The sequence below is a fragment of the Nomascus leucogenys genome, chromosome 20, assembly GCF_006542625.1.
Source record: "Nomascus leucogenys isolate Asia chromosome 20, Asia_NLE_v1, whole genome shotgun sequence".
NCBI lineage: Eukaryota > Metazoa > Chordata > Mammalia > Primates > Hylobatidae > Nomascus > Nomascus leucogenys.
The window spans coordinates 44275538-44303307 of record NC_044400.1 but is presented as its reverse complement, the minus strand read 5'-3'; the positions used below and the strand labels follow the sequence as shown (position 1 = coordinate 44303307).

Here is a 27770-nt window from a genome sequence, read left to right as displayed (position 1 = left end):
ATATGCTTGTTGGTGGTTTCTATATAATCTTTGGAGAAATGTCTATTGAAATCCTCTCCCCATTTTTTAATCAGGTTTCAAATCCAAATTTTTTATAACTTAATATTTTTGCTGTTAGCTAGTAGCACATATTTAACATAGTCCTAAAGAGAATATCATTTTAATCTAAACTGTGACTGATAAGAATATCTATGACCTAAATTTATTTTGTCATTCTTACAGGGCTATTTAGAAACCAAAAAATATTAAGAGAATACAGAGATTTCTTGGGAAATACCAAGGTAAGGATGTCTTTGTAATAATATGTATGTTTGCGTTGCACAGCAAAATTCTAATATCAGTCCATTGTAAAATTCTAGCATGTCTGTGATCTCAGTCTAAGATTTTCTTGAGTACATTGTATTTCACTGAATTGTAGTCTATTCATTCATTTCCGTCTGATTTTCCTTTTTTTTTTTTTTTTTTGAGACAGAGTTTCGCTCTTGTTGCCCAGGCTGGAGTGCAGTAGTGTGATCTCGGCTCACTGCAATCTCCGCCTCCCGGGTTTGAGCGATTCTCCTGCCTCAGCCTCCCAAGCAGCCTGGACCACAGGCACGCCACCGTGCCCAGTTAATTTTTGTACTTTTAGTAGAGACAGAGTTTCACCATGTTGGCTAGGCTGGTCTTGAACTCCTGACCTCAGATGATCCGCCTGCCTCGGCCTCCCAAAGTGTTGGGATTACAGGCGTGAGCCATTGTGCCCGGCCTGATTTTCTTGAAATTTAAAACATTTGTGCATAAGTTTTCTTTAAAGTCATAACCGTGTTATGAACCTTAAGCATGTAGAGATAGATGAGGAAGACTTTATTTTCATAGGTTTTAGTGAGATTTATATCTGTCATACACACTCTTAATTTTCTTTAGCCTCTCTCTTTCTGCTTCTAACTGGTTCAACATTCAGAGTGCCAACTCTGTGCTTGTATCCAAGAAGCTTAGCCCTTGGAGAAGAAAATTACACAGCCAGTGTGATTGTTCTTTCTTCATTATATGACTACAAAATCAATGGATACTCAATATTATTTGACAGTATTACTAAACTTCCAGGGTATATTCACCTTCCCACTCTTTGAAATAGCTACTGCGTATCTTTTTCTTTCTTCCCAACAGCCTCACTCTTTTCAGCTGTTGACTTTACTTCGTATTTTATTGAAAAAATAAGTGTAATTTCATAAAAGTACCTCATCTTTTTCATCACCTCATCTTTTCATCACCAAATTTACTAACTCATCTACACATGTGACGAAATACTCTGCTTACTAGAAGGAAATTAATATTGGGACACATACAGAAAGTTTGCCTCTACTGTTCTACCTCTTATTTTCTCCTGAACCTAATCCAATTGGGCTTTCAACCCCACTACCCCACCGAAATGACTTACCAAAGTCCCCAGCACCTTTAAGATGCCAAGCAGTCTATGGCCAAGTTGACTTTCCATTTAAACTTGGCTGGGAGGAATCTCCTATCAAGAAGTTAATGTCATATTTGGATAAAAGGCTACCTATGCACATTTTCTTCTCTCTGGTGGCATTCGAGACATTTCACCCATTTTGCAAAGTTTAGACATTGGCAGTGATGATAATTTTAGCTAAATCTTATTTGATATGCTTTCCTTTTCCATTTGTTATCTCCAAGACCTCTTAATTTCCATTTCCCCTTTGATCCCTGTATTTCTGGCACCCCAGTACTGCCCTGAAGATGTGGACTCTCCTCTGGTAGAGCCTTCATATGTCTTGTGAGCCAGCATTTTCACTCTCATGCCTCAAGGGCTATTGCCATTGCCTCTTGTGCTGGGATAACTTAGGCTAGTGAGACCTGCCTCCTGGGAAGATTCACTCCTCGCCTTCACATCTGTTTCACATGGAGAATCATCCTCACCAGATTTTCTAATAGTAGCTGTTGACTTATGAAATCTTTGTTACTTTAGAAGATTAATACTGGTCAGCTTTTGAATATTCCATGTTTTGTTTTGAATTGATTTTTTTTTTTTTTTTTTTTTTTGCTATTACAACCTTGTTTTGCTGGGACATTAGGATAAAACTAGTATTTCATTTCCCTCTACTATACCCCTATTCCCTTTAGGAATGGTTGTTCTCCCACTGAAGATGGTTGCTTTCCTTCTCTAAAACATAGGGCTAATCCTGTTTGCAAAAATAAAGTGCCTTCTTTTTTTTTTTTTTTTTTGTTATTTCTGACCCAGACACTTGTTTTTCCAATATATTCTTATCTCATGAGAACTCCAATAATGAGATATATGAAATCACAGTGTTCTGGGTCTGCTTCTCTGGTATTTAATTTCTTATATAATAATTTCCCCTTTAATACATTTCTACTTTCCCATGCCTTCCCTTCTATTTCTAATACATGGGTTTCTTCATATAGTACTTCAGAGAATTGGAAGTACCTTTATCTCTGCTTAATATATTTAACTCCACAATAGTATCACCTTGAAATGCACCAATAATGCTTTGAACAATTTATGCTCCTTTTCCTGGTAGTTCTCTCTGAAATCTATCCAGATTTTCTGTACTTGTCCCAGTATTAAAGAACCCTGTTTATTGTGAATGTTCTCAAAGTTATATAAAAATAGAAAAAGTAGATACTGGCTATCCAGTTTCATTAATTTCTTTTTTTTTTTTTTTTTTTGAGACGGAGTCTCGCTCTGTTGCCCAGGCTGGAGTGCAGTGGCGCGATCTCGGCTCACTGCAAGCTCCGCCTCCCGGGTTCACGCCATTCTCCTGCCCCAGCCTCCCGAGTAGCTGGGACTACAGGCGCCCGCCAACACGCCCGGCTAATTTTTTGTATTTTTTTTTTTAGTAGAGACGGGGTTTCACCGTGTTAGCCAGGATGGTCTCGATCTCCTGACCTCGTGATCCGCCCGCCTCGGCCTCCCAAAGTGCTGGGATTACAGGCTTGAGCCACTGCGCCCGGCTGCAGTTTCATTAATTTCTAACATTTTGCTGTCCTGGTCTTCAAAAAGGGGCAGTTCTCCAATTGCTCTGATTATGGAATTTTTTTATATTTTATTTTATTTTTATCTTATCGTCTTATTTTATTTTATTTTATTTTATTTTATTTTATTTTATTTTATTTTTGAGACAGAGTCTTGCTGTGTTGCCCGTGATCTCAGCCCACTGCAACCTCTGCCTCCTGGGTTCAAGAGATTCTCATGCCTCAGCCTCCTGAGTAGCTGGGATTATGGGCACCCACTACCACACCTGGCTGATTTTTTTGTATTTTAGTAGAGACGGGGTTTTACCACGTTGCCCACACTGGTCTCAAACTCCTGAGCTCAAGTAGTCTGCCCATCTTGGCCTCCCAAAGTGCTAGGATTAAAAGCGTGAGCCACTGCGCCCCGCCTGATTGTGGAATTTTTGAGTAGCTTTTACAGGAAGCTCCCCAAGTGAGTTGTGGATCCTGGCTCCTTGTGATCTCTTGTTTTTCCAGATTTTTATTCTCTTGTTAGAGTTCCTTGCGCCTTATCATTGTTTCTAGTTTCTACCAACACATCCTCCCGTTTTCTACAGCCTTCTTTATTAGAGTGGTTTGAACCCAGTGAATCTTTTTCCTTATTTTTCTTATTATTTCTTATTCTGATCTTAAAGATCTCATTTCCTTTCCCTGTTTTGCCCCTCCCATGAGTTCCCAAACCTTTCTTCTAAAGAAATCTTATTTTTCACCGTAAGCAGCATTCTATTGTTCCCATAATAATTTCATTGAGTTTTTTCTCTATTCAACCAAATAACACAATATATTCTTATTTTAATAAAACATACATTCTGTTTGTTCTCAATAAACAGTATAATTCAGAAATCTAGACCCATAGTCAGAGTTTATGGCTTACAAATTGAAGTAAAAGTTGAGACCACATGGACAAAGTTTATCCCTGTGTAGTTCCTTCTCTTAGCTCTGAAGGCAGGTCAATACAGAATTAGGGGTGTCTGATTTCACACATTCTTAGAGCATATGAATTTCAGCTCAGTGCATTTTTCTACTTTATTACTAGTTTTTATATAGCCAACTCAGATCATTTCTGGAAGTAGGCAGGACATGAATTACAAGGAAACAAACAGGTTTCTGGAAAGAGACCCAGATATGCTTTCGGTTTTAATCTTTCCACTTTCTAAACAAGAACTTCTGGAGAAAAATAAGTAAACCTAATTCAGAAGTTTTGATAGAGGAAAATGTTCTGGTCTGTCAAAGCCGCCAGTTATAGTGCTTCTCTGCAAAATTTTGTAGGTATTAAAAAAAGTTTTTGCTTTTTTACAGCCACGCTCCAGAACGGCATCAGTGTTTTTTAAGGGACCAGGAAAAGTGGTGATGGTTGCAATTTGCATGTAAGTACTGAAAAATAAGCTCTGTGAAATAGAATATATTCTTTTAAATATGTATATCCTTGAATATATAAATTTATTACTCTATAGCTAGCTATAGAGTTTGAGGTTTATTTTGTTTTAGGAGGAAATTGAATAAGTCTTTATTATTGTCAGTAAAGTGGTGGGGAAAGAGCATGAATTCATATAGACACCCATGCTCATTCTCTGTATATTTTTGATGTAGTTAGATCTAAGAATAGTTGTTACCTGAAAATCCTTTCTTACTTTTATTGGAGTTGATAGAAGTCTTTTTTAAAGAAGTTAGCTAAACCAACCTGGGTTACAGCTACTGAAGAAGATCTTTGTGCTTATTATCTTTATTCCACTTATCTTGGAAGAACATAATTGTTATTTTTGCCTCCTCTTTTTTTTTTTTTTTTTTTTTTTTTGAGACAGAGTCTTGCTCTGTTGCCAGGCTGGAGTGCAGTGGCACAATCTCAACTCATTGCAATCTCTGCCTCCCAGGTTCAAGCCATTCTCCTGCATCAGCCTCCCAAGTAGCTAGGATTACAGGCACACGCCATCATGCCCAGCTAATTTTTGTATTTTTAGTAGAGATGGGGTTTCACTATGTTGGCCAGGATGGTCTCAGACTCCTGACCTCATGATCTGCCTACCTTGGCCTCCCAAAGTGCTGGGATTACAGGTGTGAGCCACTGAGCCCGGCCTTGCCTCCCCTTTTTCCCTCTATCTTCTTGATTCCTATTGTTTTGTTCACCTTTTATCTGTTTTTCTGACTGATCTATTTTAGGATGTATGAAATCATTCAATAATTCATTAGTTCTTTTATTCTTAAATATATATATGTAAAATATGTATCAGATAGTGTGATATGATCTGAAAATATAAAGATATAATACGTAATTCTTTAAGGATTGGAGGGACACTAAACTAGAGGAAGGCATTTATAATACAGACAAAGAATAATGATGTCATAACTACAATAGTGGTGGTACAGATAGACATAGACAGTTTCAACTTCTTAGAAGGTATGTTCAAGGATAGTGTCCAGGTTTCTGGCTTGTACAGTTGTGCAAATAATGTACCATTCACTGAGGAGAGCACTGGAAGGAGGAGCAGGGTGGGATCAGAGAAAATGATGAGTTCGTTTTTGAGCTGGTGGTATGTTTAGGGCACCCAGGTGGAGATAGTCAACAGGGTTCTTTTCACCAGTAATACAGGGATAGTGATTATAGCTTTTCTCATTGGAGGGATGTATGTGTGAAAAGTGCTTAACATAGTACCTGCCCTAAGATATGTACTTAAGAAGTATTATTGTTAATGTATATTGGTCTGAAGCTCAGGAGAGAAATCTGAGTTAGAGGTTCAGAGTTGATAGCTTTTAGTATATAGATGATAACTAAAGCCATAAAAATAAAGATCACCTGAGGAATGTATGTATATATAGTATCAGGAATAAAAAGTCCTCAGGAAAAATTCCTTGAAGAATGTTAACATTAAGAAAAAGATGGAGGCTTTGAGAGGCCAAGGCGGGCAGATCACGAGGTCAGGAGATCGAGACCATCCTGGCTAACACGGTAAAACCCTGTCTCTACTAAAAATACAAAAAATTAGCTGGGTATAGTGGCGGGCACCCATAGTCCCAGCTACTCAGGAGGCTGAGGCAGGAGAATGGTGTGAACCCGGGAGGCGGAGCTTGCAGTGAGCCAAGATTGTGCCACTGCACTCCAGTCTCAGCGACAGAGCCAGACTCCGTCTCAAAAAAAAGAAAAAAGAAAAAGGTGGAGGAAAAAGTGCCTGCAGAGGAGATTGAGGAGGAGTAAGGAGAAAAGCAGAAAGAAAACCAGGAGTGTATTAGTCCATTTTCACGCTGCTGATAAAGACATACCTGAGACTGGGCAATTTACAAAAGAAAGAGGTTTAATTGGACTTACAGTTCCCGTGGCTGGGGAAGCCTCACAATCATGGTGGAAGGCAAGGAGGAGCAAGTCATGTCTCACATGGATGGCAGCAGGCAAATCGAGCTTGTGCAGTGTAACTCCCATTTTTAAAAACCATCAGATCTCGTGAGCTCATTCATTATTACAAGAACAGCATGGGAAAGACCCACCCTCATGCTTCAGTGATCTCCCACTGGGTCCCTCCCAAAACGTGGGAATTACAGGAGCTACAAGATGAGATTTTGTGGGGGACACAGAGCCAAACCATATCAAGGAGTGTCAAGAAAGCCAAGGGAAGAAGCGTTTGTTATTTCGTGAGACAGAGTCTCGCTCTGTCACCAGGCTGGAGTGCAGTGGTGCAATCTCGGCTCACTGCAACCTCTGCCTCCCAGGTTCAAGTAATTTTCCTGCCTCAGCCTCCTGAGTAGCTGGGACTACAGGCACACATGTTTTAAGAAAATAGCAGGCCTGGTACAGGCTCCCACCTGGAATCCCAGCACTTTGGGAGGCTGAGGCAGGAGGATTACTTGAGCTCAGGAATTTGAGACCACCTTGGGCAACATAGTGAGACCTTGTACCTACAAAAAAATTTTTTTAATTAGCTGGGCATGGCGGGTGATGTGCACCTGTAGACCTACTCAGGAAGCTGAGGCAGGAGAATCATTTGAGCCCAGGAGTTTAAGGCTACAGTAAGCTGTGATTACACCACTGCACTCCAATGTGGGCAAGAACAAGACCCTGTCTTTAAAAAATAGATAGCCAGCTGGAGGTGGCTGGCAAGATGGCTGGATAGGAACAGATCCTGTCTGCAGTTCCCAGCGAGATCCATGCAGGAGGTGGGTAACTTCTGCATTTCCAGCTAAGGTACCTGGCTCATCTCATTGGGACTGGTCAGACAGTGGGTGCAGCCCATGGAGGGTGACCCGAAGCAGGGTGGGGCATTGCCTCACCGGGGAAGTGCAAGGGGTCGGGGAACTCCCTCCCCTAGCCAAGGGAAGACATGAGGGTCTGTGCTGTGAGGAATGGTGCATTCCAGCCCAGATACTACGCTTTTCCCATGGTCTTCACAACCTGCAGACCAGGAGATTCCCTTGGGGGCCTACACCACCAGGGCCTTGGGTTTCAAGCACAAAACTGGGTGGCCATTTGGGCAGACACCAAGCTAGCTAGACTAGTTTATTTTCATACTCCAGTGGTGCCTGGAATGCCAGTGAGACAGAACCTTTTACTCCCTTGGAAAGGGGGCTGAAACCAGGGAGCTAAGTGGTCTAGCTCAGCAGATCCCACCTCCAGGGAGCCCAGAAAGCTAAGATCCACTGGCTTGAAATTCTGGTTGCCAGCACAGCAGTCTGAAGTTGACATGGGATGCCTGAATTTGGTGTGTGAGGGGGGGTGGGGGTTGGGGGCCACCATTACTGACGCTTGAGTAGGCAGTTTTCCCCTCACAGTGTAAACAAAGCCATCAGGAAGTTCAAACTGGACAGAGCCCACCGTAGCTCAGCAAAGCCACTAAAGCCAGACTGCCTCTCTAGATTCCTGCTCTCTGGGCGGGGCATCTCTGAAAGAAAGGCCCAGCAGTCCCAGTCAGGGGCTTATAGATAAAACTCCCATCTCTCCGGGACAGAAAACTTGGGGGTAGGGGCAGCTGTGGGTGCAGCTTCAGCAGACTTAAACGTTCCTGCCTGCTGGCTCTGAAGAGAGCAGCAGATCTCCCAGCACAGCGCTCGAGGTCTGCTAAGGGACAGACTGCCTCCTCAAGTGGGTCCTTGACCCCCATGCCTCCTGATGGGGAGATACCTCCCAGCAGGGATCAATAGACACCTCATACAGGAGAGCTCCAGCTGACATCTGGCAGGTTCTCCTCTGGGATGAAGCTTCCAGAGGAAGGAACAGGCAGCAATCTTTGCTGTTCTGCAGCCCCCACTGTTGATACCCAGGCAAACAGGGTCTGGAGTGGACCTCCAGCAAACTCCAGCAGACTTGCAGCAGAGGAGCCTGACTGTTAGAAAGAAAACTGACAAACAGAAAGGAATAGCATCAACATCAACAAAAAGGATGTCCACACAAAAACCCCATCCAGAGGTCACCAACATCAAAGATTAAAGGTAGATAAATCCACGAAGATGAGGCAAAACCAGCACAAAAAGACCGAAAATTCCAAAAACCAGAACACCTCTTCTCTTCCAAAGGATCAAAACTCTTCGCCAGCAAGGGAACAAAACTGGACAGAGAATGAGTTTGACAAAGTAGGCTTCAGAAAGTGGGTAATAACAAACTCCTCCAAGCTAAAGGAGCATGTTCCAACCCAACGCAAGAAAGCTAAGAACCTTGAAAAAAGGTAAGAGAAATTGCTAACTAGAATAACCAGTTTAGAGAAGAAAAATGATCTGATGGAGCCAAAAAACACAGCATGAGAACTTTGTGAAGCATAGACAAGTATCAATAGCCAAATCAATCAAGCGGAAGAAAAGATATAAGAGATTGAAGGTCAACTTAATGAAATAAAGCATGAAGATAAGATTAGAGAAAAAAATGAAAAAGAATGAACAAAGCATGCAAGAAATATGGGACTGTGTGAAAAGACCAAACCCACATTTGGTTGGTGTACCTGAAAGTGACCGGGAGAATGGAACCAAGTTGGAAAATACTCTTCAGGAGATTATCCAGGAGAACTTCCCCAACCTAGCAAGACAGGCCAACATTCAAATTCAGGAAATACAGAGAACACCACAAAGACAGTCCTCGAGAAGAGCAACCTCAAGTCACATAATCATCAGATTCACCAAGGTTGAAATGAAGGAAAAAATGTTAAGGGCAGCCAGAGAGAAAGGTTGGGTTACACACAAAGGGAAGCCCACCAGACTAACAGCGGATCTCTCTGCAGAAACCCTACAAGCCAGAAGAGAGTGGGGGCCAATATTCAACATTCTTAAAGAAAAGAATTTTTAACCCAGAATGTCATATCCAGCCAAACTAAGCTTCATAAGTGAAGGAGAAGAAAAGACAAGCAAATGTTGAGAGATTTTATAACCACCAGTCCTGCCTTACAAGAGCTCCTGAAGGAAGTACTAAATATGGAAAGGAAAAACTGGTACTAGCCACTGCAAAAACATACCAAATTGTGAAGACCATCAACACTATAAAGAAACTGCATCAACTAATGAGCAAAATAACCAACTAGCATCATAATGACAGGATCAGATTCACATATAACAATATTAACCTTAAATAGAAGCAGGCTAAATGCCCCTGTTAAAAGACACAGACTGGCAAATTGGATAAAGAGTCAAGACCTATTGGTGTGCTGTATGCAGGAGACTCATCTGACATGCAAAGACACACATAGGCTCAAAATAAAGGGATGGAGGAATATTTACCAAGTAAATGGAAAGCAAAAAAAAAAAAAAAAAAAAAAAAAGGCAGGGTTGCAATCCTAGTCTCTGATAAAAAAGATTTTGAACTGACAAAGATCAAAAAAGACAAAGGTCATTACATAGTGGTAAAGGGATCAATGCAACAAGAAGAGCTAACCTAAATATATATGCACCCAATAGAGGAGCACCCAGATTCATAAAGCAAGTTCTTAGAGACCTACAAAGAGACTTAGACTCCCACACAGTAATAGTGGGAGACTTTAACGCCCCATTGTCAATATTAGACAGATCAACAAGACACAAAATTAACAAGGATATTCAGGACTTGAACTCAGCTCTGGACCAAGCAGACTAATAGACATCTACAGAACTCTCCACCCCAAGTCAACAGAATTTACATTCTTCTCAGCACCATGTTACTCTTATTCTAATATTGACCACATAATTGGATGTAAAACACTCCTCAGCAAATGCAGAAGAGAAATCAAAACAGTCTCTCAGACCACAGTGCAATCAAATGAGAACTCAGGATTAAGAAACTCACTCAAAACCACACAACTACATGGAAACTGAACAACCTGCCCCTGAGTGACTACTGGGTAAATAACTAAATTAAGGCAGAAATAAATAAGTTCCTTGACACCAATGAGAACAAAGACACAGTGTACCAGAATCTCTGGAACATAGCTAAAGCAGTGTTCAGAGATAAATTTATAGCACTAAATACCCACAGGAGAAGGTGAGAAAGATCTAAAATCGACACCCTAACATCACAATGAAAAGAACTAGAGAAACAAGAGTAAACACATTCAAAAGCTAGCAGAAGACAAGAAATAACTAAGATCAGAGCAGAACTGAAGGAGATAGAGATGCAACTAACCCTTCAAAAAACCAGTGAATCTAGGAGCTGGTTTTTTTAAAAGATTCACAAAATACATAGACCACTAGCCAGACTACTAAAAAAGAAAAGAGAGGAGAATCAAATAGACAACAATGAAAAATGATAAAGGGGATGTCACCACTGATCCCACAGAAATACAAACTACCATCAGAGAATAATATAAACACCTCTATGCAAATAAACTAGAAGATCTAGAAGAAATGGATAAATTCCTGGACACACACACCCTCCCAAGACTAAACCAGGAAGAAGTTGAATCCCTGAGTAGACCAATAACAAGTTCTGAAATTGAGGCAGTAATTAATAGGCTATCAACTAAAAAAAAAAAAAGCCCAGGACTAGACAGATTCACAGCCAAATTCTACCAGAGGTACAAAGAGGAGCTGGTACCATTTCTTCTGAAACTATTCCAAACAATAGGAAAAGAAGGACTCATCCTCAACTCGTTTTATGAGGCCAGCATCATCCTGATACCAAAACCTGGCAGAGACACACACAAAAAAAGAAAATTTCAGACCAAAATCCTTGATGAACATCAATGCAAAAATCCTCAATAAAATACTGGCAAAGCAAATCCAGCAGCACGTCAAAAAGCTTATCACCACCATCAAGTTGGTTTCATCCCTGGGATGCAAGGCTGGTTCAACATATGCATCAACATATGCAAAATAATAAATGTAATCCATTACATAAACAGAACCAATTACAAAAACCACATGATTATCTCAGTAGATGCAGAAAAGGCCTTCAATAAAATTCAACACTGCCTCATGCTAAAAACTCTCACCTTAAACTAGGTATTGGTGGATCATATCTCAATATAATAAGAGCTGTTTATGACAAACCCACAGCCAGTATCATACTGAATGAGCAGTAGCTCGAAGCATTCCCTTTGAAAATCAGCACAAGACAAGGATGCCGTCTCTCACCACTCCTATTCAACATAGTTATGGAAGCTCTGGCCAGGGCAATCAGGCAAGAGAAAGAAAGAAAGGGTATTCAAATAGGAAGAGAGGAAGTCAGGTTGTCTCTGTTTGCAGATAACATGATTGTATATTTAGAAAACCCCATCATCTCAGCCCAAAATCTCCTTAAGCTGATAAGCAACTTGAGCAAAGTCTCAGGATACAAAATCAATGTGCGAAAATCACAAGCATTCTTACATACCAATAATAGACAAACAGATAGCCAAATCATGAGTGAACTCCCATTCACAGTTGCTACAAAGAGAATAAAAGTTGCTACAAAGAGAATACAATTTACAAGGGATGTGAAGGACCTCTTCAGGGAGAACTACAAACCACTGCTCAAGGAAATAAGAGGGGACACAAAGAAATGGAAAAACATTCCATGCTCATGGATAGGAATAATCAATATCATGAAAATGGCCATACTGCCCAAAGTAGTTAATGGAATCAATGCTCTCCCCATCAAGCTACCATTGACTTTCTTCACAGAATTAGAAAAAAACTTCTTTAAATTTCATATGGAACCAAAAAAGAACCTGTATAGCCAAGATAATCCTAAGCAAAAAGAACAAAACTGGAGGCATCACGCTGCCTGACTTTAAACTATACTACAAGGCTGCAATAACCAAAACAGCATGGTACTGGTATCAAAACAGATATATAGACCAATGTAACAGAACTGAGGCCTCAGAAATAACACCAAACATCTACAACCATCTGATCTTTGACAAACCTGACAAAAGCAATGGGGAAAGGATTCCCTATTTAATAAATGGTGCTGGGAAAACTGGCAAGCCATATGCAGAAAACTGAAACTGGACCCCGTCCTTATACCTTATACAAAAATTAAGATGGATTAAAGACTTAAATGTAAGACCTAAAACCATAAAAACCCTAGAAGAAAACCTAGGCAGTACCATTCAGGACATAGGCATGGGCAAAGACTTCATGACTTTGACAACAAAAGCCAAAATTGACAAATGGTATCTAATTAAACTAAAGAGCTTCTGCACAGCAAAATAAACTATTATCAGAGTGAACAGGTAACCTATAGAATGGGAGAAAATTTTTGCAATCTATCCATCTGGCAAAGGGCTAATATCCAGAATCTACAAGGAACTTAAACAAATTTACAAGAAAAACAAACAACTGCATCAAAAAGTGGGTGAAGGATATGAACAGGCACTTCTCAAAAGAAGATATTTATGCAGCCAACAAACATACGGAAAAAAGCTCATCATCACTGGTCATTAGAGAAATGCAAATTGAAACCACAGTGAGATTCTATCTCACGCCAGTTAGATTGGCAATCATTAAAAAGTCAGGAAACAGCAGATCCTGGAGAGGATGTGGAGAAATAGGAACACTTTTACACTGTTGGTGAGAGTGTAAATTAGTTCCACCATTGGGGAAAACAGTGTGGTGATTCCTCCAGGATCTAGAACCAGAAATACCATTTGATCCAGCAGTCCCATTACTGGGTATATACCCAACAGATTATAAATCATTCTACTATAAAGACACATGCACATGTATGTTTATTGTAGCACTATTCACATTAGCAGACTTGGAGCCAACCCAGACGCCCATCAATGATAGACTGGATAAAGAAAATGTGGCACATATATACCATGGGATAATATGCAGCCATAAAAAAGGATGAGTTCATGTCCTTTGCAGGGACATGGATGAAGCTGGATACCATCATTCTCAGCAGACTAGCACAAGAACAGAAAATCAAACACCACATGTTCTCACTCATAAGTGAGAGTTGAACAATGAGAACACATGGACACAGAGAGGGGAATATCACACACTGGGGCCTATTGGGGGGCGGGTGGCTAGGGGAGGGATAGCATTAGGAGAAATACCTAATGTAGATGATGGGTTGATGGGTGCAGCAAACCACCATGGCACATGTATACCTATGTAACAAACCTGCACATTCTGCACATGTATCCCAAAACTTAAATTATAAATTTAAAAAATAAATAAAATAAATAAACATTGTTTAACAAAAGAAGAAAATAGTGTCAGGTGCTCCCAGGAGGTTAAGAGAAATACTAAAATATTTCCAGGAATTTAGTAGTATGGAATGGTAGGTGGTATTGATAAGATGAAAACTGTGATGGCCAGAATAAATATGATGTTTTTAAGAAGTTATCTGAGGTGGAGGAGATGGGAAAAGGGTAGCTAAAAGGGGACATACAGTTCTCTCATTTATAAAATGGGGGTGTTAATATTTGTATAACAGACTTGTAATATAACATGGTAACTCACTAGCATAACGTCTGAGATAAATCATATTAGTCATTACTGTTGGTATCTGAGCAGCTAGTTTCCTCAGAGTTAACTGTGTTTATTTTGGCATCTAGCTGCTTCTAGTATGACTCTGAGACTGCTTAGAGTCACCTCTGGCTCCTTAAGTAAACAGACTTTCACTGAAGTCCTGCCTTTGACACTGGCCCAATGGACAGTATCAGGTGCAGATCTGCTTTTATCTACCTAAAACACATAATTTTCTTTTAAATTTTATCTTGTCCACATATAGAAGACCCTCTTTTCTCACCAGTTTTCAAAATATACTTAACTAATTTGCTTACACATAGCATGCCTCTTAACAGTACATAATCTATATTTTTTCAAATTTTTACTCTTGGTGCCTAAACAGAAAGTTTTTTAAGGCTAGGGATTCTTTTAATTGTACTTGTTTGTTGTTGTTGTTGTTGTTGTTGTTGTTGTTTTTAGTGACGGGGTCTCACTCTCTTGCCTAGGCTGGAGTGCAGTGGCACGATCATAGCTCAATTTAGCCTCAAACTCCTGGGCTCCGATGATCTTCCCACCTCAGCCTCCCAGTAGCTGGGACTACAGGCGTGTACTACCACACCAGACTAAGTTTTTAAAAAATTATTTGTAGAGATGGGGTCTTACTTTGTTGCCCAGCCTGGTCTTGAACTCCTGTCCTCAAGCCATCCTCCCACCTCAGCCTTCCAAAATGTTGGCATTGTAGGTGTGAGCCACTGTGCTTAGCCTAATTTTACTTTCAACAGAATCTAGTATAGAGGTATACAGCTGATTGAGTATGCTTTTGGCTTAAATTTTTATCCAAACCTATGCTAAATTGTTTTCTCTTTCTCTTCTAGCAATGGATTAAACTGCTTCTTTAAATTTCTTGCCTGGATTTATACCGGTTCAGCAAGTATGTTCTCAGAAGCTATACACTCATTATCTGATACTTGTAATCAGGTGAGGACTAAAGCTTTTTTATAAATCAATTTTAAAGTAATAGTTGTAGGCTTTAATCTAAAAGTTGATCTATTTTAAAACGGAATGATTCCAGTAGTTGGCTTGTGGGAGAAAATAAAAGTTTACTTTTCAGCAATGAAGTGCATAGAAATTTAATCATAGTGTTTTAAAGCAGATTGTTATGCTTTAGGCTGGGCGCGGTGGCTCACGCCTGTAATCCCAGCACTTTGGGAGGCCGAGACAGGCGGATCATGAGGTCAGGAGATTGAGACCATCCTGGCTAAGACGATGAAACCCCGTCTCTACTAAAAATACAAAAAATTAGCCAGGCGCGGTGGCAGGCGCCTGTAGTCCCAGCTACTTGGGAGGCTGAGGCAGGAGAATGGCGTGAACCTGGGAGGCGGAGCTTGCAGTGAGACGAGATGGTGTCACTGCACTCCAGCCTGGGCAACAGAGCGAGACTCCGTCTCAAAAAAAAAAAAAAGAACCTCTGACAATGGAATGTGGAGTATAACATTGTCAGTCACTGAGCAGAAATCTGGTCTTTGAATATGAATTCTCAATGACTGTAATAGTCAATGAATTTAAACTTTTAGAATAAAACTGTAAAATCATATGTAATTGGTTCAAATCCTTTTACATTAGATTCATAATTTGAATTACTTTCCTTGGCTTTGCAAATGGAGAAAAATTTTTGTATTAATAAAATTAAAATACCTTTTAAACCCCGTGTGGCCCAAATTGTGAAAACTAGAAACCCAAACCTTTTGTAAGAATATAATAAAAATTTCTGTGTGTGCATCCTATTACATTTTAAAGAGTGTGGTATATTAAGAGGATACCTTTTCAATATTTACTTATTTTTAGTCCTGTTATGTAAAAACTGATTTGGGAGAACTTCAATGAAAGACACAGGTAAAATAAGAATATTTAAGACAAGGATAAAAATAACATGAAGATAAGGAGCAAGGAGGAGAGCAATATTAATTAAAAATTAAGCCTGAGAACTTGTCTCACTCACTGTCAAATCAGATGGATTAAAACCCTTCATAAAAGTAAGGAAAGAAGATGAGCGTTTGCCATTAGTACCAAGTATTTACCTTGAACTTAATTTTTATACTCAATATATACTTAATAAATACTGTCTCTATAAAATTTTACCATTCAACTGTGGCATGCGGTGGGAGGAGAGGGGATAGGGAGAGATATATAACTTATAATCTCTATTTTCTTGTAAGCTTATCAAGGAAAGTTGAAATACAGAAATATTTGTCCATATGGCAAGGAGATATGTATGATGTTATTAGTTTCAATATTAGTTTTTATTTCAAACACTGAAGAGAATGTTTAAGTGTTCATACTCTATGCTATTCAGGCATTTAAAAAGAATGTAGTAGATATCTGTGTACTGACCTGGAATGATAGCTATGATAAACTGAGTGAAAAATCAAGTTGCAAAATATTATGTTCAGAACTTCTGCTTTCACCCATGACAGAATAACAGGGATTGAATTTAATCTTTTGCCATAAACAACTAAAAAACTAGACAGTATATTGGACAATAGCAGCATAAGACCATGATCTCTGAGAGATAAGAAACAAATTATTTGAACTCTATGATCTCTCTGGCTTTTTGTTTGAACGCATATTTGGGATAGTGGAGCAGGACGGGAAATAACAGCCTCATTGAGTTGCGAAGACAGAAATCAGTGTTCAGGGTGTCTAAGGTGGCTAGAACTTACAAGGCAGAGTTCCACAGAAGAAGGAGCTACAAAGACAAAAAGCTGTAGAAGTCTACATAGGGATTTCCTTGAACTGAATGTTTGCTGAATGTTAAGTTACACATGTGTAAGATGTGAGCATCAATCTGGGCAGAGAACCAGCAGGGAGCAGTAACTAATTCCCACTGCTCACACAAAGCTAGGATACATTCAGGTTCTGACTAGCTGAGGTAAGAGAGTTCTCGTTGATTACCGAGGCCAATAGAAGGCTCGCCTTAGGAGCAGGGCTAAATTATTCTTAACGTAAAGGCTGTTCTAGAACCCTCCCTAACAAATCTTCCTAGAAGTTCTAAAGGATCTAGCTGATCTTCAAATAATTTAATCACTTGCCAGAACAAAGCCTCACATTCTTTAATAAAGGCAGCAAAATCCAAACACTCAGTATAACATTCACAGTGTTTAGCATCCAATAAAAAAGACTAATCACCAGTATAAGAAGCAGGAAAATTTGACTCATAACCAGGAGAAAAATCAGTCAGAAGCAGACTAAACAGATGATAGAATTAGCAGACAAGGATATTAAACAACTATTTCAAGTACAGTCATGTATTGAAAGGAAAATATGAACATAAGAAGAGAAATCAAAGGTATAAAAAATAAACCAAATGAAACTTTTAGAGCTAAAAAAATATATCTGATGTGAAAAATTCACTGTATAGAATTAACAGCAGATTAGACACTGCAGGTAAGACAGTCAGTGAACCTGAATATGTAACAGCAGAAAATATTCTTACTAAAGCCACAGACAAAAAAGATTGAAAAAAATGGAGGAAGTCTCGGTAACCTATGGAACAATATCAAGAGTATTCTGTCAAGCATTTAGGGAAGAAACAATACTGAATACACAGACTTTCAGAAATAGAGAATGAAATGTTTTTCTGCTGCTTTAATGAGGCTAGTATAACCGTGATCCTAAAATTTTACAAAGTCATTATGAGAGGGAAAAAACCCTACAGACCAGTTATTCCTCATGAACACAGATATAAAACTCCTTAAAATATAATCAGATTGAATTATATAAATATACAAATATGATAGAAAAATGATATATCATAATTAAGTGAGTAAGATTTCAGGAGTGTAAAGTTGGTTTAACATTCAAAATCAGTAAGTATAGAAGGTTAATATGAAGAAATTAATTGCATTTCTACTATCAGCAAATAAATGGAGAAGGAAATTTTAATAAATTCCATATAAAGTAGTATCACAAAATATTAAATACTTAGCGATATATCTAGGAAAAGACATACAAGACCTTTATGCTGAAAATCATAAAATGTTGCTGAGAGAAATCAAAGAAGACCTAAAGAAATGGAGAGATACAATACCACGTTCATAGATTGGATGTCATAGATCTGTCAAATCTCCCTAAATTGATTTACAGATATAATGGAATCCCATTCATAATATGAACAGACTTTTCTGTACAATTGACAAACCGAATAAATTCCAAAATTTATATGGACATGCAAAGAACCTGGAATATTCAAAGCAATCTTGAAACAAGAAATTTGGAGAACTTCAAGACATTATAAACCTATAGAAATTAGGGCAGTGAGTTACTGGCATAAGGATTGACAAATCAGTGGAACAGAATTGAGGATCCAACAACAGAGCCACATTTACATGGCCCGTGACTTTTGGCAAAGGCATCAAAGCAATTGAGTGAAGAAATGAAACTTTTTAAAACAAATAATGTTGGAAAAATTGGATCCATATGGGGAGAAAAAGGACCTTGACTCCTACTTCACACACTGTATACAAGTTTGAAATGGATCATAGTCCAAATATGAAAGTTAAAACTATGAAGATTCTAGAAGAAAACCTAGGAGAATATCTTTTAGACCTGGTAGGCAAAGATTTCATAAATAGGACACAGAAACAGTATCATAAAATAAGAAGATTTACAAATTAAACTTCATCAAAATTAAAAACTTCTGCTCATTGAAAGACATCCTTAAGGAAATAAATAGGCATAGATTGGGAGAAAATAGTCACAAAGCATTCTGACAAGGGACTGGTATCCAGGATTAAGAACTTCCACAATTCAGTAATAAAATGAGAACGCAGTTTTTTCCCCCCAAGGATAAAGATTTGGGCAGGTACTTCACAAATAAGGAAACATGAATGGTGGCCAGTGGACACCTGAAAAAGTGCTGACACCATTAATGATCAGGAAATGTGTATTAATACCACAAGACATCCCTGCATATCCAGTATAATGGCTATAAGTAAAAACCTGACAGCCAAATGTTGGTGAAGATGTGGAGCAGCCAGATCTCCCAGTCATTGCTGGTGTATTAATAAAATGGTACAACCACTCTGGAAAATATTTGGCAGCCTCCTATAAACATATGCTTATCCTGTGACCCACCAATTCTACTTCTAAGTATTTACCCAAGGGAAGTGGGAATGAATGGTCCCAAAAGATTTGTATAAGAATGTTGGCTGGGCGTGGTGGCTCATGTCTGTAATCCCAGCACTTTGGGAGGCCAAGGCAGGCAGATCATCTGAGGTCAGGAATTCGAGACTAGCCTGGCCAAGATGGTGAAACCTCATCTCTGCTGAAAGTACAAAATAGCTGGGCATGGTGATGGGTCCCTGTAATCCCAGCTACTCGAGAGGCTAAGGCAGGAGAATCGCTTGAACCCGGGAGGCGGGGGTTGCAGTGAGCCGAGATTGCACCACTGCACTCCAGCCTGCACGACAAGAGTGAGTCGTTATCCAAAAAAAAAAAAAAAAAAAAAAAAAAGGAATGTTTATAGCAGCTTTACTTATAACGGCTGAAAAAATTGGAATCAACCCAAATGTTTATCAGCAGTACAGCAGATAAACAAATTGTGGTATACTCATACAATGGACTATTATCTGGCAATAAAAGGGAATGAACCACTTTTCTGACTGGCAACACAGATGTATCTCCAGCAAGGAACTTTAATTTTTAATAGTTTAAAAAATTGGGAAAAATGGTTGCGTCTGATGTCGGGGAGGAAAGAGGCACAGGGAGCTTTTTGGGAATGATGGAAAGGTTCTGTGTCTTCAAAGGAATATATGTTTCAAGGGTATGTGTATTTGTTAACAACCAGAACTGTACATTCTGGGCCGGGTACGGTGGCTCATGCCTGTAATTCCAGCACATTGGGAGGCCGAGGCGGGCGGATCACTGGAGGTCAGGAGTTGGAGGCCAGCCATACAGTGAAACCCCCATCTCTACTAAAAATACAAAAAAATTAGCTGAGCGTGGTGGCACATGCCTGTAATCCCAGCTACTCAGGAGACGGAGACAGGAGAATGACTTGAACCCAGGAGGCAGAGGTTGCAGTGAGTCAAGATGGCACCACTGTACTCCAACCTGGGCGACAGAACTAGACATCTCAAAACAAAAAAACAAAACTGTACATTCAGGATTTGTGCATTTCATTGTATGTGAATTTTACCTCAAAAAAATTCTCCCTATGTGGAAATGTGATTACTTAGTAGTTATTTGATAATAGTAAGGAATTAGTATTGATTTCTTTTTGTTTTTGAGACGGAGTCTCGCTCTGTCGCCCAGTCTGGAGTGCAATGGCATGATCTCAGCTCACTGCAAGCTCCGCCTCCCAGGTGCACACCATTCTCCTGCCTCAACCTCCCGAGTAGCTGGGACTACAGGTGCCTGCCATCACGCCCAGCTAATCTTTTGTATTTTTAGTAGAGATGGGGTTTCACCGTGTTAGCCAGGATGGTCTCGATATGGTCTTAATCTCCTAACCTTGTGATCCGCCTGCCTCGGCCTCCCAAACTGCTGGGATTACAGACGTGAGCCACAGCACCCGGCCAGGAATTAGTATTGATTTTTAAAAGTCTGATAATAGTCTTGTGGCTGTATTTTCTAAAAAGCCTAGTTTTTAAAGAGATTCATCCAAAATATTTAAAGATGAAATGGTACGATGCTTGGAATTTACTTCAAAATATTCATGAGGGAGTAGATATGGATGAAATAAAACATATTTGGTTACATATTTATAATTGTTAAAGCTTAATGATGGATGATTTGAGTTTTTAAAAATGTTCTTTCAGGGCTGGGCGTGGTGGCTCATGCCTGTAATCCCAGCACTTTGGAAGGCCAAAGCAGGCAGATCACCTGAGGTCAGGAGTTCAAGACCAGCCTGACCAACATGGCAAAACCCCGTCTCTTAGAGTTTTCAAAAAGGCTTTTATGAAAAATATTTCAACTGGACCTTTCTGAATAGATGGAAATTGTATTTCAGAAAGTTGTTTCTTTTGAGACCTATAATATTTTTAAAATTTTAATTCATTGTAATATTTTTATGCCATATGTTTTTCCTCACTTCTTGAGATACTTAAGTACCTCCAACTTTTAAATTGGACCTGTGTCTCTAATTATAATGTAGTTTTTTATTTATTTATTTACTAATTGTTTGAGACAGAGTCTCGCAGTGTTGCCCAGGCTCGAGTGCAGTGGCGCGATCTCGGCTTACTGCAAGCTCCGCCTCCCAGGTTCACGCCATTCTCCTGCCTCAGCTTCCCGAGTAGCTGGGACTACAGGCGCCCACCACCATGCCTGGCTAGCTTTTTGTATTTGCAGTAGAGACGGTTTCACTGTGTTAGCCTTACAATTTCTGTTACAGTTCATTTTGGAAAACTTTTCTGTTAAATAAAAACGTATCATTTAATATAATTTAATATCAACTTCATATCATTTAATGTCAACTCAGATGAATTGAGCACCTGAGTTTGCAGTGTAGCAAGTGTTTAGAAGAAGACATGGTTCTTTCTCTGTCTTCTTTAAACAGGTTATATGCACATAAAACAACTAGAAAGATCTTCTAAGATACCATTTATGCAGGTGCTGGATAGTATGATACTTAAGGAACACCAGAAACGTGAAGGGTGATCATGGAGTAGAGAGCATTTACAGTACTTCTTAGCCACTAGATGTTAATGTTTGTTATGCTGCAAACTAAACAAATGCTCTGTAGGTTATATATACGTAACTGATAGAGATTTATGTTGTAAATGTGTAGAAAAAGGTCTGGAAGTATACATATCAAATATAACTGTTATTCTGTCCTACCTCTGAAGGAGAGCTGGTTGGGGTGGTCTCATTTTTGTTAGAACTAATAAATATGGTCCATATTCAGTTTATAAAATAGTTGACGGTATCTCACACTTCATTGCACAGCCAACTGAATATTAAGGATTTTTTAAATAGTTGAATGTTTATTGAATATTTTTAAAATAATATAAATACATATCTATGTATACATATATACACATAATGTGAATTAATAATGACTGTCACTTTTAATGTACAGGTGTGTATTAGTCCATTTTCACGCTGCTGATAAAAACATACCCAAGACTGGGCAATTTACAAAAAAAAAGAGGTGTAATTGTGACTAGGGCAGGCTCACAATCATGGTAGAAGGGGAAAGGCATGTCTCACATGGCAGCAGACAAGAGAAGAGAGCTTGTGCAGGGAAACTTCCCTTTTTAAAACCATCAGATCTTGTGAGACTTATTCACTATCACGAGAACAGCACAGGAAAGACTTGCCCCCATGATTCAGTTACCTCCCACTAGGTCCCTCCCATAACATGTGGGAATTCAAGATGAGATTTGGGTGGGAACACAGCCAAACCATATCTTTCTGCCCCTAGCCCCTCCCGAATCTCATGTCCTCACATTTCAAAATCAGTCATGCCTTCCCAACTGTCCCCCAAAGTCTTAACTCATTTCAGCATTAACTCAAAAGTCCATCCAAGGTGTCATCCAAGACAAGGCAAGTCCCTTCTGCCTATGAACCTGTAAAATCAAAAGCAGGTTAGTTATTTCCTGGATACAATGAGGGTACAGGCATTGGGTAAATACAGCCATTCCAAAAGGGAGACACTGGCCAAAACAAAGGGGCTACAGGCCCCATGCAAGTCCAGAATCCAGCGGGGCAGTCAATTCTTAAAGCTCCAAAATGATCTCCCTTGACTCCATGTCTCACCTCCAGGTCACGCTGATGCAAAAGGTGGGCTCCCACAGCCATGGGCAGCTCCGCCTCTTTAGCTCTGTAGGATATAGCCCACTCTTGGCTGCTTTCAGGGGCTGGCATTGAGTGTCTGTGGCTTTTCCAGGTGCACTGTGCAAGCTGTCAGTGGATCTATCATTCTGAGGTATGGAGGGCAACAGCCCTCTGCTCACAGCTCCACTAGGTGGTGCCCCAGTAGGGATTCTGTGTGAGGGCTCCTACCCCACATTTCCGTTAAGCACTGCCCTAGCAGAGGTTGTCCATGAGAGCCCCGTCCCTGCAGCAAACTTCTACCTTGGCATCCAGGTGTTTCCCATACATCCTCTGAAATCTAGGCAGAGATTTCCAAACCTCAATTCTTGACTTCTGTGCACCCACAGGCCCAACACCACGTGGAAGCTGCCAAGGCTTGGGGCTTCCACCTGCTGAAGCAATAGCTGGAGCTGTACCTTGGCCCCTTTTAGTCACAGCTGGAGCAGCTGGGATGCAAGGCACTAAGTTTCCAGACTGCACACAGCAGAGGGACCATAGGCCCAGCCCACAAAACCACTTTTTCTTCCTAAACTTCCAGGCCTGTGATTCAAGGGGCTGCCACAAAGGTCTCTGACATGCTCTAGAGACATTTTCCCCCTTTTCTTGGTGATTAACATTCAGCTCCTCATTACTTATGCAAATTTCTGCAGCTGGCTTGAATTTCTCCTCAGAAAATGGGATTTTCTTTTCTATTGCATTGTAAGGTTGCAAATTTTTGAAACTTTTATGTTCTGTTTCCCTTTTAAAACTGAATGCCAGGGCTGGGCACAGTGGCTCATGCCTGTAATCCCAGCACTTTGGGAGGCTGAGGCAGGCGGATCACGAGGTGAAGAAATCGAGTCCATTCTGGCCAACATGGTGAAACCCCATCTCTACTAAAAATACAAAAATTAGCTGGGTGTGGTGTCGCTTGCCTGTAGTCCCAGCTACTCGGGAGGCTGAGGCAGGATAATCGCTTGAACCTGGGAGGCAGAGGTTACAGTAAGCCGAGATCGTGCCATTGCACTCCAGCCTGGTGACAGAGTGAGACTTTGTCTCAAAAAAAAAAAAAAAAAAAAAAACTGAATTCTTTTAACAGCACCCAAATCACCTCTTGAATGCTTTGCTGCTTGGAAATTTCTCCTGCCAGACACTCTAAATCATCTCTCTCAAGTTCAAAGTTCACAAATCTCTAGGACAGGGGCAAAATGCTACCAGTCTCTTTGCTTAAAACAACAAGAGTCACCTTTGCCCCAGTTTCCAACAAGTTCTTCATTTCCATCTGAGACCATCTCAGCCTGGACTTTATTGTCCATATCGCTGTCAGCATTTTGGGCAAAGCCATTCAACAAGTCTCTAGGAAATTCCAAACTTTCTCACATTTTCCTATCTTTTTCTGAGCCCTCCAAACTGTTCCAACCCCTGTCTGTTACCCAGTTCCAAAGTTGCTTCCACATTTTCGGGTATCTATAGCAGCACCCTACTCTACTGGTACCAATTTACTGTATTATTCTGTTTTCATGCTGCTGATAAAGACATACCCAAGACTGGGCAATTTACAGAGAAAGGAGGTTTAATAGACTTACAATTTCACATGGCTAGGGAAGCCTCACAATCATGGCAGAAGGTGAAAGGCACGTTTCACATGGTGGCAAGACAAGAGAAGAGAGCTTGTGCAGGGAAACTCCCCTTTTTAAAACAATCAGATCTCATAAGACGTATTCACTAGCGCAAGAACAGCATGGGAAAGACCTGCCCCGATGATTCAGTTACCTCCCACCAGATCCCACAACACTTGGGAATTCAAGATGAGATTTGGGTAGGGACACAGCCAAACCATATCAGGGTGTAAGAGAGTTATATCTTCCTTTGAATTTCTTCTCATTCTCTTAGTTTAATTCCCTGAAAAATCATGTATATTTTAGGTGGTTTGCTCCCTTTTCCCATGGAATCCAGTGGTAAAAGCTTATAATATTCTGTGTATTTAGGGTAGGGTTTCCAATATTAAGACCTAAAAATATATTTGTATTAAATATTTTCAAGTTCGTTTAATCGCTATTTTTTATTAGAAAAAATGTTTCTGTTAAATTTCTTGTAACCTAAGGGAAACCTCATCTATGAAGAAGTCATTGTCTAGAAACTTTACTTATCTGATTATTTGGTATGATGCTGAAAAAAGGAAAAGCCTCAGATTAATCAACTAAAATTACATAGGGAATTCACTCAGAGGCTTTATATTTTTATCAAATAGTTCTAATAAGGTAGTGTTATGATGTGATTTCTAGATTCACATCAAATTAGGATGGAAAGGACTTACTAGGGACAAGCATACTACTATTGAGAAGTTCCAGTGGATAACTCTTTAACAAAGGACAAAACTTTAAAAACCACCTAAGTGGAAATGAAAGAAGGAAGAAATGATGAAGGCAAGTGAGACAGAGGAGAGGGAGTAAGAAAGGAAGGAAAGAAGAATGTGATATATAATTCCTGTGCATGGTTTTGCAGTTTTAATAGAAATGTATGTGCCCATACACAATATGTATATTGTTTAAAGTTTTTATTATCTTTTACTTGTACAGCTATACAAGTTATTCTTCCTGTAAAAAGTCAAATATTACAGACTACCTTAATTCTGCCTCTCTTCAGAGATACAAACATAGTTACATGCATGTTCTTTTTAACCTTTTCTGTGCTTTACATTATATGTAGTTTATAAAAACTACAAAGCGTAAGTTCTGTACTGTACATACTGTTCTTAGCTTGCTTTTTTCTCTTCTTCCATTTAATGGTATGTCTAGGAGCTTTATCCATGTCGGTATAGAAAGCTCTACTCTAACCCTATTTTTTTAACCTACTGTAAAAGTAATTTATGGTTTATCATTGATTTTGTCATTCCCAATTGATGGATTTTTTTTAGGTTGCTTTCATGTTTCTCATCTTTATAAACAATGGTGTTTTGAACCCCTTTGAGTTCATCTTTATTTTTTAAGGTAAGTACTAGAAACCAGAATTGGCTGGGTCATTGGACATGCATATGTTGAGTGTTTCTTTGTCATTGTTAGCCTGCACCCTCCACATTGGCTTTACCATATTATACTCTCATCTTGCTAATGATTATTCACCTTTTTTTCTTCTTCTTCATAGGGTTTACTAGCACTGGGCATCAGTAAGTCTGTTCAAACACCAGATCCTTCTCATCCGTAAGGACATTGCCTTATTTTGTTTTTGATTGTTTTGGTGATAAGTCATTAAAATAACTAAATTTCAGAAATCTCCTGCAATTTATGTACTTGCAGTTTGTTAAAGATTTGGTCATTTCTTCCACTGTAGTATCTAAAATGCAGAACTTCCCACTGTGTCAAAGTAAATTCAAGGTATAATTTGAAAATGGAGTTCAAGTTATTTTTATGCTTTGTAGCACAGCATGGAGATCTTGTTTTCTCCGTATTTGATAATAATAAAGCACATATTTTGATCTTAGAGGTCTGTTTTATTTTGGTCCAAGGAAATATATATTCTAGATTTAGACTCATAGGCTGCCCAATCTAAAATTTTGATGATAACTTCTATTAGATACACACTTATTTTAATCCTCCTGTTGTGATTTGGAAATAGTATTTTGTTAATATTTCAGAATTATTTATTTGTAAAATGAGTATACTTTTTAGAATGCATTCTTTTGAATCATAGCCCTTATTTGATACAGAGGTTTTTTTCTATTGCTTCTATTAACATAACCATCTAACACTTTTGAATTCCACAAGCATCATTTTAAGACTAGCTTCAGTAATATAATTTGATAAATTTTAAGGCCAAAAAAGTGCACTTTTATTTCTGTAAAGGAGTCTACCTCTATTCTTTAGAAATGCCTTTCTTTACTTGAAAGCAATACTACTATTTTCCCATAAAAAATATATTTGAATGTTTTGTAACTGTCAAGCTAGTATAGAGAATAGCTCTCTAGTGTGTTAATTACACATCATTACAGTGTTTTACCATCTTAAGAAAAAAATTTTTTTTCTTGGCCAGTTTTATGTACAAAAGATTTAAAAACAGAAGGTAAAACTTTAAATTTTAGGTTGTGAAGATTTCTTCTTAAGGTATTTTTATAGTCTACTTTAGTGCTGCCCAACAGAATTTTCTGCAATGATGGAAATATTTTATATCTGTCCAGTATGGTAGTAGCTAACTACATGTAACTATTGAGCACTTGAAATGTGGCCAGTGCAACTGAAGAACTAGATTTTAAACTATATTTAGTTTTAATTTATTTAAATTTAAATTGCCACATGTGGCTAGTGGCTCATCATATTGGACAGTTTAGACCTACATAATCAAAATTTTCAATAAGAAGTTAATAATTCCTTGAAATCACCTAAAGTGTAAGTAATACCATTTATTTTAGATCTTAATTTGCTTTAACGTGAATATATATCCATGTTACGTTAGAAGAAAGTAAATTTTTCTGAGTGAGCTGATTGTCACATTGTCACATCTATAAATTGGGAATTCCCCATTCCAGGATTACTCTTTGCAAAAAGGAATTCCAAGAGCAGTTTGATTAAGAATTCTTGTTTAAAGCTGGGTGCAGTGGCTCATGCCTATAATCCCAGCACTTTGGGAGGCTGAGGCAGGCAGATGACCTAAGGTCGGGGGTTCGAGACCAGCCTGACCAACATGGAGAAACCCTGTCTCTACTAAAAATACAAAAAATTAGCCGGGTGTGGTGGCGCATGCCTGTAATCCCAGCTACTCGGGAGGCTGAGGCAGGAGAGTCACTTGAACTCAGGAGGCGGAGGTTGTGGTGAGCCAAGATCGCACCATTGCACTCCAGCCTGTTCAACAAGAGCGAAACTCCGTTTCAAAAAAAAAAAAAGTCAGGTGCGGTGGCCCACTCATGTAATCCCAGCACTTTGGGAAGCCGAGGCAGGCACATCACCTGAGGTTGGGAGTTTGAGACCAGTCTGACCAATGTGGAGAAGCCCCATCTCTACTAAAAATACAAAATTAGCTGGGTGTGGTGGTGCATGCCTGTAATCCTAGCTACTTGGGAGGCTGAGGCAGGAGAATCGCTTGAACTCGGGAGGTGGAGGTTGCAGTGAGCCAAGATCCTGCCATTGCACTCCAGCCTGGGCAACAAGAGCAAAACTCCG

At 39.3% G+C, this 27770-nt stretch overlaps 1 protein-coding gene across 1 annotated transcript in view; it reads left to right on the top strand.

Moving 5' to 3' along the window:
- SLC30A9 (solute carrier family 30 member 9) overlaps positions 1-27770 on the top strand; it is a 99247-nt gene that overhangs the window by 46545 nt on the left and 24932 nt on the right. Inside the window, exons 7-10 of the mRNA XM_003258632.3 lie at positions 223-281; positions 4306-4373; positions 14700-14802; positions 25762-25817. Of these exons, the coding sequence (XP_003258680.2) occupies positions 223-281; positions 4306-4373; positions 14700-14802; positions 25762-25817 (286 nt within the window). The remainder of the gene's footprint in view (positions 1-222; positions 282-4305; positions 4374-14699; positions 14803-25761; positions 25818-27770) is intronic.